Genomic DNA, 14448 nt, shown 5'->3' on the forward strand with positions numbered 1-14448 from the left:
GATATTGAAAGTACCTATACGGCAATGTAAAAGGCGGCAGAAAATAAAAAATTTTGCAATGACAAAATACTTCCAACACGAAAATTAACCTACCCACTAAATTTAAAAGCGAAAAATAATCGCAAGTTAGATACTACTGATACCTTCTGAGTTAAGGCGGAGTCAAGCTAGTGATGTATTAATTCAAGCCGTTTAAATTACAAAATTTCTGTGGTTCTTTGAGAAACAGTTTCATAACATAAACGAACATTATCCTCCTTCCTTTTGGAAGTCGGTTAAAAGTGAAACTCTCTGACGAAAACGCATATCTTTGTACTGACGCAGGCTGATTAAACAAGCAGACATTGTATTACAGGATAAGGAATATATATGCGAGAAGAAAGATAAAGATAAAACAAAACCTGTACAAAGTATAAACTTCTACATTTACGAGTATCAATTAAGTAGTCGTATATTCGTCTAGCATACTCTCTTCAGCGTTGACCATAGTATTACTATGTGTACGATATTTAGTCGGGTCGTGTCGTCTGTTAGTCTTGGACGAGCCGTTGGCTGGTTTCTCGCAGAAGAACATGGAAGGAACGTTGCAGTCCCTGGTGGCGAGTAGACCGCTTCTTCGTATGCCACCGCAACGATCTTCCAACTTCGTAAAATTGCCCGGACACTTGAAATCCCAGCTGATTTCATTTTTCGGTAACGGATCTCCTGTAGACGTAATATTTGAGATGAGTTGTCTTTGACTAATAACTTTATAGAACCGCAACACCTAACAATTTTTCATCCCAAACGTACCAACTACTTCTGTGACTAAATGAGCATAAGCCCTCATCCGCACAAGAGCTTTTTAACTGACATTATAAAAGCGTTTAAATACAACAAATGCATTCCCAAGTATATGTTCACACTACAAGGATTTTAAAACACAACGTTTTTTTTTCTAGCAGTGTTGCATTTTCAATTTTGGGCGGTGGAAATAGGCCTTTATTTAACTTCATACTATATTTGAACGCTTTCTAACGTCCGTAAAAAAATCTCTCATGCGAATCACGCACAGAAGCGTACTTATCGTAGCGTAGCGATGCGTCAAGGGCTCCCATTTCGGGCTCACATAAAACCGCTTACGAATCCTGCGACTATGTGTTAAAAACTTATGTGAGTTGTACTCTATCAAAGTTGTGTAATACGTAGTTAAGTATTTAACTTAGGTATAATCAATGATTTTATATCTACTGTAAATTTACTTAAATAAAAAAATACATTTTATTGTTCTTTAATTAACGGATAAAAATCCACAATTACATAAAAATGTGAAGCAAAAATTATAGAAAGCAAAAAGTATGTTTAATTTTTAGCTATGTAGTTACATAACTTTTTGAAAAATTGCAGTTTTTGTGAATTATGTTCACGTTGGATGAGTTATTTTTTAACAGTAGAGTACACTACCTACCTACTTTTTTATGATTAAAATACATATTTCAAATGACCTTTTCTGACAACGTAATAGGTACCTACAGGCAGGGCCGGACCGTCCATACGGCGAACGGAGCGGTCGCTCCAGGCGCCAAATCCTAGGGGGCGCCGAAATGGTAAAGACAAGATCGAAAAGAATTTTTTTTCTTTTCGATCGTCTATATTTAAAGCGAAGAGATGAACGCGACGTGCGCGAATTTACTTCTAATAGAGGCGTCTTTCTTTACCTATGGTGCAGGGAGTGCGTTGATTTTAACCCGGGTATATACAGGTAATAGAGGGCGCTAGGGTGATGATTGCACCCGGGCGCTACGTGAGCTAGAGAGTCTTTACCTATAGTGCAGGGGGTGCGTTACACCCGGGTGTCGCGATCTCAGGGGCGCCCAAGCGCCACTCGCCGCGCGGGTTCTATAGGTAGTAGGGGGCGCTAAGGTGATAATTGCACCCGGGCACTACGGGATCGAGAGACGGTATTGTGCCTGATTTTCAATTGGTCTGAGTATGGTCAAAATCTTCGCGTTCCATAAGTTCGTAGCCTATGTAAACCAGGAAACTACAAAGCTATAATTTTTTAGTTAATTTATTTTTCAAGATTATTTAGAGCTTAATACACTTATTTTGTTGGCCTGGAAACATTTCTATACCAGCTATTTTTTTTCTTTAAACTCTTAGAAAATGCATAGACCTCTTTCATAAAAATTTTGAAGTCGATAATAGGTGTTTTTCTAGCTTCGGAAATAGATAAAAGTCGAGACTAGATCATATAAATATGGTGGTAATGTAAGAATTCAAAATTATACTGATGAATTTCTGCTATGCTTTTAACAAACGTGTGAACTTGCAAATTATCCTGATAAAACAAAACTTTTCTTCTCAATGACCATGGCCATTTTTCTTTAATTTGTGCTCTGAAACATCGCAGCAGATTTCACTATTAAGAAGAGTTTACGCCTTTTTTTAGTAATTACATCCCGCGAATCTCAAAAAACTGACTTTACTTTTCCAACACGCAAAACCGCTTCTGCCTTTTTGGAACATTGGATACTGGTCGTGTCCACTTTTTAGACTGTACTTTTGTTTCTGGAGTAAAGTAATATACTCAGGTTTTAACCATGGTCACAAAACATACAAAAAAGTATCTGCCTCAAACAACTCCAAGCAGTTGCGAAAATTCGTCAGTCAAAGTTGTTCAACTCAAAGAAGCCAAGGCGATTATGTGACGTTTGCCTTCTGTTGAGATGCCAATAGTGTCAGCTATCTTCCTAAAAGTCAATCTATCTATCTATCTTATCTATACTATAATAAAAGAGTAGAAATCGAGTGTCTGTACTTTGCCCAACTTTATTCTAGGGGGTTTGTAATAGGGCTTTCGACTATGGCTATGTCTGGGCATTTTACCCAAGCGCAAAAAACGCGCGGCCTGCGGCCGCGAACTTTATTTTACACCAGCCTTCGGCCAGGGGTTTGTAATAGGGCTTTCGACTATGGCTGGGCATTTTACCCAAGCGCAAAAAACGCGCGAACTTTATTCTGCGCCGGCTTTCGGCCGGGGGTTTGTAATAGGGCTTCTGACTGTGACTATGGCTGGGCCAAAGCCATACCCAAGCGCAAAAAACGCGCACTTTATTGTACACCAGCCTTCGGCCGGGGGGTTGTGATTTTGTATTTTTTATATATAAAAAATTCAAAAATGTACATCGATTTTCACGCGAACGAAGTCGCGGGCATCTGCTAGTCTTCGATAAGACATGATCATGTCACAATTTTTTTGAATTTTTCGTCAGAGGTCGACGTTGACGGTCTATCGCTACCCTGGTCATTTTCGACGCTTTTACGACCACGTTGGAATTTCGTCACTCACTTCTCCACGATATATACCTACGAAGGTCCTAATTTTACCTTCAGTTTTTAACATGACTTCATAAATGTTTTTTTTTTGCTAAACCTTTCTTCTTCAAGTTCTTCTTTGCAGTGATTAAGTTAAGATTAAGATACTCGATTTTTTTTCATGTTAAAAAATACGAGTATCTAGTCACGATTTGTTTGACGGGATCGCGTGGGGAACGTAACGAATGCAAATGAATGCATAAAATTTTATTCTATTAATATAGCTATATATTGAACTAGCGGACGCCCGCGACTTCGTCCGCGTAAAAATTGATGTAAACTTCTCTACCTCTACCTTACCCGTAAACCTACCCAACCCTACCCTACCCTACCCCTACCTTACTCCTATCCTACCGCTAACGCTAACCCTACCATCCCCCCACCTTACCCCTACCCTAACCCTACCCGTAACCTATCCATACCCTACCCTACCCTAACCCTAATCTACCCCTACCCTACCCCTACCTTACCCCTACCCTAACCCTACCCTACCCGTACCCTACCCCTACCCTACCCCTATTCTACTCCTCCCCTACCCTATACGTTCCATACCCTTCCCCTACCTCTACCTCGCCCCTACCCTACACTACCCCTACCTTATTCGTACCCTACCCTACCCTACCCTACCCTACCCTACACTTTCCCTAAATTACCCCTACCCTACCTCTATCCTACCCCTTCCCTACCCCTATCCTATCCCTACCCTCAGCAAAATTGGTCCAGCCTTTTGTGCGTGGTGCAATGACCAAAAGACTATAATTTCCCAAGCGACTTCTATGCTAATACTATAAAGAGGTAAAGTTTGTGTGGTTGTCGGGGGTAATCTCTGGATCTACTGGACCGATTTGGAAAATTCTTTTACCAATAGAAAGCTACATTATTTGCGAGTGTCATAGGCTATGTTTGGTTCTCATATTCACACGGGAACGGGAACCACGTAATTGAAACCGCGGGGCGTCATATAGCGGCATTTCTGCGACTTTCAGAAATTTTGTATTATCTCCGAAACTATTTAACTAATTAACATACTGTAAAGGGCAAATCTTATCTCTATAATATCCTTGTGATTATTAAATAATTTATTTGGATAAGGATTTAAGTTTAGTTGTGTAAATAATGACGTAAACCTCAATTTAAAATTTTAATAATTTATTAAAGTACTAAAGGTACTATATCTGCTAAAATATAAAAGATAGATATATGGTGTCGCGGACTTTTTTGTAGAACTTTTAAAGGTTCAAAAAGCCTCCATACATTTATTTCAGTTATACGCAATGGTTGAGGCAGCGCATGCGAATAAGTAAGTTTTTCGGTCCGACGTGTAAGAGAAAACCCGCGATAACTCAGTAGTTATAAATGATAGAAATATAAAATATAGCCTATAGCACTCCCCGATAACGTAGCATTCTACTGGTGAAAGAATTTTTAAAATCGGACCAGTAGTTCCGAAGATTACCCCATTTCAAAAAATTGTTACAAACTTACAAACTTACAAACTTACAAACTTTACCTCTTTATAATATTAGTATAGATATAGATAATGTAGCTTTAACATGAGGGTAATTTAAAAAAAAAAAATAATAAAAAAGAACAATCGACCTCGAAATCATAAAAAAAGTTTCCATTAAATTAAAAGCGAAACATAACATCGTATGTGTTACCTTCTGATCAGTTTGAAGGCGGTACCAAGTTAGTGCTGTGTTAATTAAAGCCGTATCTGAAAATCTTGAATCGAATCGAAATCGAACGGTCGAATTGAGAAATCTCCTCCTTTTTTTGAAGTCGGTTAAAAATGTATGACATTCCGATATACGTTAGGCTACGAACTTTTCAAACGTCCCTAGTATATAATGTTAGGAGCAAACAGGAAAGGCGCCATAATTGGATCTCGCTCCATTCTAAAATTTACCTCGGTCCGGCGCTGCCTACTACAGGGACAGAATACATGTGTAGTAGCTACAAGCTATAGGTAAACCTTCAGGTTACCAACACTTTGAACAATTTATATGATAATCGGTTGAGTACACAGAAAATAAAGAACGGTAGAGCTAACGCGTTGAGGTTGAAGCTTATACTTATAGTGTAGGCTTACATTTTTTTTAAATAAATAAAAATACTTAATTATATAAATAATATCTAATTAATATGTATAGGATCCTTAACCCAACTTGTAGGCACATGTTTTCTGTGACCTATGTACAAGGTGTAAAAGTCAACATGACGTGTAAGACGAAAATAGATACATACTTACCAAACAGAGTCCGATAGTGGTATCGTTGGAATAGATCAGTGAACCCAAGGAAGGCGAAGTCAGTACGCGATTTGTGTTGATCTATCTGCTTGAACACTTCTCGAATGTAATCAACTTCCCCACGCCTGTTCAAGATGGCGAGGTACCCGCCTGCTGAGTAGCAGGTGGAGTGTGCGACCATCCACGTCTGAGGCTCTATGTGTGAGAGGTAGCACGTGTTGTTAGGACCTAGCTTCCAACCTGGAAAGAAGTATTCATCATCATTAACAGCAAAGTGCCTAAATCATTCATCATTATCAGCCTATTGGCTATTTTAACTACGGGGCGACGTCTCCCTCAGAGGCGTCTTTATCTATGGCGCAGGGGGTGCGATGCACCCGGGCGCCGCGATCTCAAGGATGCCCAAACGCCACTCGCTTAGGTTAAACTGCGCCCGGGCGCGGTAGATAGATGATACATTACGAGTATGTATCAAACTAATGATATTAATGATTATATGTTTCTTCAGAAATTATAGCAGTAGAAGGATTTGGACTTGATGTTTGCTACACAAATAGTTTGTGATAGCACACTTGAAGTGCTGTTTGTACATACATATTCCATTTTAACAGTGCTCAGCACGCTTAGGCACTAGAAGGCGCTAGGGTTATGATTGCACCCGGGCACTACATGAGTTAGAGACGCCCCTGGTCTCCCTCATTATACAAAATGTATCTATAGCGGGTTTATTCCCTATTCAACTCGTGTAAGGAATAGAATAGGGAATAAACCATAGCAGATGGAGTGTGCGACCGACCAAGTCTGAGGTTCTTCGTGTTTTTATAAAAAGCCTGGCCCTTTAGTAATCAACTTCCTCGCCAGGCCAGGAGTGGTAATATTAAATTATTTAACGATTACCATGTCAGATGTTAATGATAATGATTGGGACCGACGAACGACGGCTTAACGTGTTCTTCGTTGCACAGCGGCGGTTTTAATTCTTATTGGCGCCCCAGGACACGAACTTCGGGATCCGTAACCACATTGTAGCGTTATCCATACAAATATTATTGTTTAATAATTATTAGCGTATCCACGTTAATATTTAGTTCGTAGATTAGGTATCCATATGTTTATAACGTACCAAAATGTAACCCGACATGTGGCCTGCACACTAACAATTAACAACTTAAGAACACATTACTTACCCAATGTATTTGGTAATATTAACTATTAAGCCAGTTGAACAGTAAACGGCGATCGATAAAGACGCTTTTCTTTGCCACCTTACCTTCTTACCACACGCGGCAAAACATCCCTCAATAAATATATACAGGAAGAAAATTTTTTTAGTGCGGATATTTTTATATTTTGTACATAAACAAAATTTAATGATCACGTATTTTTTCTTTTTTTTTTTAACTCAAAAATAACAAAATTATCGTTAGCTAAAGTTATTTACTTTTGAACAGAATTTTAGGGTCACCCTATTGTGCGTTTATTTTATTTTCGTTTGATACCTAAAGAACGTCACCAGATCACTTTTAAGCTGAATATATCTTGTTTAGTAATAATATGTACATTATTTTGTTATTTTAGAGACATAAATTAAAAAAAAAAATTACATAAAATGTATCGAACTGTTTGTAGATTTATATTCTATTAATGATACAGAACCACGAAAAAAAATATCCGCACTAAAGACCGAATCACCCTGTATATATATATATATATATATATTATATATGTATAATTCTGTACTTCTATATGTATAACGATAGTACCTACCTAATAGTTACAACGATAATCATAAGATTTTATGATACCTAATGACTGTGATTGACGGTGACTTCAGATTCAGATACCAAGATCATAGATTGTTATCACCAAGCATCGCCACGCCTCGTGCGCTTGTACCTGCTTTATAATTTGGACTTGGACTTTTTACCAATGCCGGATAAAGGTAACTTGATGGATGCCCTAAACAATCCTCGACTGTGCCTCCCCCATCCTACTACATTAAGAACTACAACTTCATATAATTAATTTAAAAAATGTTAATAAGTACAATACTTAGAATATATACGAGTATATCAACCAACGTCAATTTAAAACGCGCATTATTAATTTTGGGCTACAATTATTAACAACTAATCTATACTTCTTAAAATTAATCTATACTATTAATAATAAATCTGTGGAGAGGTCAATTCTGTACATGAAATATAATCTCCAAAATAACTATCAGGGGGTGATTAGTGATCGATACTGATGCCAAAAATGCAATCACAAAAATTTTTGTCTGTCTGTCTGTATGTTCGTTATGGAAACAAAAAACTACTTCATATCTACTCCTGGACAGGTTATAGTATACTTTTCATCACGCTACGTTCAGGTAGAGCTGTAGAGTGGGAGTGGTACCCTACTAAGTACTAGGTAGGTACCCTAGGTAGTACTTAGTAGAGTTTCACGCGGATGAAGTCGTGGGCGTCCGCTAGTTAACAAATCTATAAAGGTGACATTGACTGGTGTCAGAAACGCAATCTCTGAGCATCCGCACTTTAACTATTTTTTGAGCTTCTCATATCCCAATAAACTTACGTGAATCAAAAGTATCACAGTCAGGATAGTAAACAATTTTAGAAGCTTTTATTTTGCACGCGAACGGTAGAGTGTCTAAACATGGGTTCACAAAAAGCTTTCCATTTCTGCGCATCGCCACACATCGCCCGCCGCCGTGTTGAGGCTGCTTCAGTTCCCATAGCAATTCTAAGATTGTATCTTGCAGATTGTTTCCTGTAAATACGTATGCACTAGTCATTTAACCATAATAAACTAATTATACTAACACGGCATTGTATTTCACTCGAAATATAGACCTGGAATCGTCGATAGATACTTGACCCTAGAGTATCAAGTCCAGATTTTTATGCAGCGGCACATTCACATAACACACACACACATACAGTATGCTATCGAACCTTATAAAATCGCTTCACAGTCGAGGTTCTCGTTTCGTCACAGTCTGGGTGCTCGTTTTTCCAAAAAGGCCTTACTTAATTACTACCTCCTTTAGGTACCTTTTTTATCCTCATGCGGGTCTACCGTTTTTTGTTTTAAATCCAGTTGCATTGAATTATTACCATTCGTACATATCTATCTGCTTTTTGCAAGAGATTGAGGACCTCATATAGGTAAACATATCGATAGCTTTATCATTAGAACTAATACTTACTAATTAGTTTGTTTATCCTCGCCTCATATTAAAACAGGTTTCCAGGTTAACGAGACTCTAATAGGACAAAGCGACAGTAGGTACCTAAGTTTACTTGTTTATCTAAAAGTAGGCTAAGTCACTAATATTATAAAGTGGATAAGATTTGTTTGTAATGCGTTGATCTCTGGAACTGGAACCTACAATCGAATTGTAACTTTGTAATGGTAGTAAGTAGGTATATATACTACCTACCTAGCCTACCTCATGAGGTAGGTATACCTTTACTCATGAGGTAGGCATACTTTGAAGGGGAAGGCGGGGAAGCGCATAACAGAGTAATTTGTATGAGTCAGTTCTTTATAATTCAAAGGGTATGAAGGTTTTCCATCGGGCGAAGTCGCGAGTGTTTGCTAGACTACCTTATAATTAGCTCACCTTTTATTGTAATAAATGTTCTTTCCGAATACAAGTCGTGTATACCCACGTAAACTCCTTCATACTTCGTCAGTATAGGAACGATGAGTAGACGGATACTGTCGACTTCGTCCAGGTCGTCCGGAACGAATAGCTCAGTCCCCTCCGCCTCACAGCGGATCCGGGACTGGTGCCAGTCAACCGCTTCGGGGTGAAGCTTGTAGAACGCGTGGAAGGCCTGTTCGTAACGATAGTCGTGACGAAAGTGCGGTCGCTTCGTGTCTGTTACCAGTTCATGGAAGTAGACTATCATGAGTTGATTACTTTTTTTTTAGTAAATAGATGGCAAAAATAATGTGTAATGCTCGTGTATCGCGCCACCCACGCTTGGGAACGCTGCACTCGAAATTGTAGACGAATACCTACCTATTATAGGACATATGATCTAGTTAGGTAAGTCAAGTGAGAACCAAAGTCAACAACATAGCTCAACGAGTCACGAGGCAGGGCACATAGTTCGAAGAGCCGATGGAAGTTGGGGTCCCAAATGGAATGGACACCCAATTCCCTTTCCCGTGAAAATACGAGTATAAAATATAGCCTATGACACTTATAAATAACGTGGCTTACAAGAGATACAATTTTCAAAATCGGCTCAGTAGATCCAGAGATTATCCCCTACAATACTACAAACTTTACCTGTTCTGTTTACAAGATTAGTATAGATTCCTATGGACTGTTGACCTATTGAAGGTATAAAATAATTTTAAGTGTATTTAAATTACCAGTAATTTCCGCTTTGGGATAATCTAACTGCATTCTAGTGTTGTCCCCAATAGTTTAGGCCATTAAATGACATTCAACTTACCAATAAAGGCCATTAGTATTAACAGAACACACAAATTATGGAGGACTTTGATATAGAAATCCTGTTGCATTTTAACACATCCCTATTCACATGTTGGTATATTTTCCTAGGCAGATTTTCCTTAATATATATAAATAAATGTTTTATATGATCACACAACCAACCTATACATTAAAGAAAACTCAGCTATCAATATCGATAATAAATTACTTCAAACAGCGGAAAATTATTCAGACTTCATAGAAAGCATACAAAAGAAATATAAAACACGTTTTTTAATTTTCCGAGAAATTTTATTTCCGTTTAAAAACTACTCAATATTACCTATGTCGTAAATAAACTTCGGTATATAATAAAAGTTCTATACACATTTAAACATTTATTTTTGCATGACTATTGCATCGTTTTAATGATTGATGTGTAAGCTAATTTTATAAACGTGGTATAATATGTAAATTATTTTTATCTATAATGTCTAGAATAAAAGGGTGTGACGTAGCACTGAAACCTTGTGTTCATTCATAGACATCACACAAACATTATAAGTGAATAGGTTGAGTTAAAAAGAATGATATGAATTAAAAACGTTTAGCCATCTGCTTATCAATTAAAAAGTACAAAGACATATGTGTCGCCCATAGATTTTAATGTGTAATTAAAAAGTGTTACAAATATGTTAAATTTGATTATTTTTTTTATTCTCACATGTTTCAATCAAAGTATTGTTTCTTAATTCTAAATGAAACACAGGGCCTGACAATGCAGTTAAGGATTTTTATACAATTACCGGATGACTGTAGGACGTTTTTAATTCAGTTTCTAGATTAATAGAATCTTTGATTTGTGGTAAGTGATGAAAGATAAAAATATTATACCTTGATATCTTATCACATTTTATACAAACAATAAATATTTGATCACAATTTTATTGAGTACAATCTCAGACCAATTATAGAAGGACCTGTATCGCACTCATAGTCACAATCAAAATTGTCTGTCATTTTCTGAAGAAAACGAGCTTAGATTTGGTATATATCTTATACTAAACTACAAGGTTTGCCCGTTTTTTACACAATTCAATTACACAAAAAGGTATTTTTACGGAGCTCTTTAACCGACGAACATGATTACAACTATTTAACATCGATAGTATAGAGACAGTTTTTATAATCGCATTAGATCGTTGATCATATACTTTGACAGAAAAGTAACGTCTAGCGAGGCAGGTCCTATACAATAATTGGTCTGAGAGTACAATACACAAGTTCACACTATAACAACACTTTAAATGCTGCACTTCATTATAAAGCTTCTACATTATTTACACATTTAAAATTAATACTTCAATAAAACTGTATATACAGATTGCATCTCAACTTTAAAAAAACTAAAATTATAAAACAAACAACAAATATAATAATTAGGTATAACAATTATTGTGACTAGGGATACAAGAATTTCCTAAATACTTCATATGAAGCATTGATTATACCCCAACTTAGAAATGCCCTAGATATATTTAACAATGCCCCATGATAGAAATTTGCAAACTTGGATCCTCTTTTCCTGAGAATATAATTAAATTTGTATAGAAGTGTTCTGTGAGGCCCTCCGAGTTCACATTGCATTGCAATCTTTATGACGTTTAAAGGGTAAAAAAGTGTGCTCAGAAAAGCACCGATAGATGCACCTGCAATAAAATTTTGTATGCTCTCATAAAGCAAGTTCTCTTGTTTAGGCAAACGTATGCGCACTTCGTCTCTAATTATGAAGAACATGGCATTAGACGGTCCATTCCTTAACAGTATAGGCACTAGTCCTCTGTAAAACTCTTTTATTCCATAGTATCTAGCAATGTGGGTTGAGGCGTGGGCTGTATTTTTAAATTGATTATGATATTTGGGGTGTATGAGCAGTGTTTGCAATCTTTCGAATGGCATCAGCGTTGCTTCAACACAACCGGCCACTATTCCAGCGACTGATTTGGCGACATAAGGATTAATTTTGTACTGTAATAATGGTTGTAGGCATTCATCGTACACTCCAAACATAAGGGACATTGACATAGACCTCTGCAGTAAAGGTGGGAGCATGCCACGGTACAGGTATCCCATACCTTCTTTCTGTAGTTGGTGCAAAGCAAAGGTTGCTTCCACTCCATGCATCATCTGAAATGTAAAAAAGGCCTATACATGTAATAAAATATCACATGATTTAAGAATAACATATCTTTTCATTAATCATGTTATATTTTTTAACTTTTTAACACATTTAATGAGTATTTTCTACAATAATTGTTCTCTTGATCTCATCAACAATCCTACTAATATTATAAACTCGAACATCTGCATGGATGTTTGTTTGGATGTTTAGTACTCCTCTTTAATGCCGCAACTACTGAACCAAATTGTCTGAAATTTGGAATAGAAATAGATTTTACCCAGGATTAACACATAGGCTACTTTTCATCCCAGAAAAATCCATGGTTCCTGAAGGATTTGTGAAAAACGCTAGTAAAAAATAAACAAATTTATATTATTATATGCTGACATCTCACAACAGATTGTTTCTGAATCTCATCCCCTTACTGAGTGTCACACCCTCAATGTAGGATGTAGAAATTTGAGAAATAATACTCCCCGGAATATATATTCAATGATATAAATTTTCATTTATGTATCTGTACTATACATAACAAACGAATTATATTTGAAATGACGGCTAAAAAAATTTACACAGCTCTAACCTGTCTAAATATCAGTTTGTTCAGAGGATAGCTAATGAGAATATTGCAAAAGGCAGCCCCTCCCCCGCATGCAAACTCCCGCCAGTGCTGCTCGAGGCTATTGACGCTGACCGGAACAGCCATCCTGCCTTCATTCAGGCAACTGGTGTCCATTAATTGGGTCTCTGACATGACATCACCTCGGCCCATCACATGGCATAAACTATTTTGCCACCATCTGTAAAACAAAAATAATATTTTGTTATTTTAACATACAAACTGTATTGTTAGAGTTTGCATATTATCATTTATGTAAACAATTAAAATAAACATTTCAAGTTAATTCTGTTTATTCAAAGTATATTTGTGTGACATATTTAAGTAAATAATATCAGATAAGACATTCATTCTTATTCATAAATTAAAAGACATTATGTTATATGGACATTTTTTGTAAACATATAGTGTATTTTATTTACAATTCAAATTTTTATATTATTGAGCTGATAAAATTATTGTTTTAGCTTCTATAATCATCACATCTGATTACATAGTATATATTCCCTTAATATGGAGGGAGGTTGGGGGGGTGTATATTACGAATTTACAAATAATATTATAGAATAAGCCTCAATAGCTCAACAGTAAAGGGGCTAGACTCATCACCAAGAGGTTGAGGTTTGATCCTGCTGAACTTCTAACACAGTTTTTTTTGACTAGTTGGTGGGATAAGAGAGTTCTATTATATGCATATTAGGTCATATTTAAAAGATACAGTAAATATTATTTAAAAACAATTTTTTTTTATTTACTCCATACACATTAGTCTGTAAATAAGATAATCTTGTCTGTATATTTCCAAATCAAACAATATAGAGAACACTTGTATTATAGTAATATTAATAGATAATAAATAAATAATCAGCTGATTATGACATTTAAAAATAAATTTACAAGTAAAAGGAAAAAACGATTGTAACCCTAAAATTACATATAGCTTTACAGGAAAAATATAATGTTGGTGGAACTGTTGAAATTGAAATAAATGTATTGCTAAACAAAAACGGGCGTAGGCACGAGGGATCATTAGTACTCATGCTACAAGGCCATTTCTAAAATTCTTCTCTTTACAAACTCAACTGATAATTTCTATTAATCCATTAACCAACTGACTTAATCTTAGAGTCCACTTAAACTTAACCTATTTTTATCACTAAGATTCATGGAAAACGTGATATTTATGTTACCTTTTCTTATTAACGGTGGTGTTACGTGTAGCATGGAATTTTTAAACCTCTGCCAAAGCCATTCTCTTGGTTACATGAATTCACGATATATTCACAATATAAAGGGAGAGGTTAATAACATGATTTGCACACAGAATTTCATGTAATGTTTTTAATTTTAAACTTTGATTTTCGATAATTGTAAAAATTAGCATTCACTTTTAAAATCAGTCACTAATTCGCTTTCGCGAAAATTAAAACGTCAGTCAGATTGACGTTTAATCGTTTATTAATTTGTCATATTTGTTAACGTTCTGAAACAAAGAATATACGACTCTTCTATATATATTACAGTCTTTGGCTTATGTTTACGGGAGAGTTGCAAACAAAGATTATTACTCCAAGCAGCGT

The 14448-nt window shown here is 36.2% G+C and overlaps 1 protein-coding gene across 1 annotated transcript; it reads right to left on the reverse strand.

The window, feature by feature from the left end:
• Window positions 1–424: 424 nt before the first annotated feature.
• LOC112052920 (uncharacterized) lies at window positions 425–14326 on the reverse strand. The gene is made up of 7 exons (XM_024092166.2): window positions 14059–14326; window positions 12833–13049; window positions 11630–12254; window positions 9240–9521; window positions 8189–8383; window positions 5609–5848; window positions 425–705 (listed from the first exon to the last, which is right to left on the reverse strand). Exons 2-7 carry the CDS (start codon window positions 13019–13021, stop codon window positions 440–442), a joined length of 1797 nt encoding a protein of 598 aa, XP_023947934.2. The 5' UTR covers window positions 13022–13049; window positions 14059–14326; the 3' UTR covers window positions 425–439.
• Between the last annotated feature and the right edge of the window lie 122 nt (window positions 14327–14448).

This window comes from Bicyclus anynana, chromosome 4 (assembly GCF_947172395.1).
Source record: "Bicyclus anynana chromosome 4, ilBicAnyn1.1, whole genome shotgun sequence".
In the NCBI taxonomy this organism is placed as follows: Eukaryota; Metazoa; Arthropoda; class Insecta; order Lepidoptera; family Nymphalidae; genus Bicyclus; species Bicyclus anynana.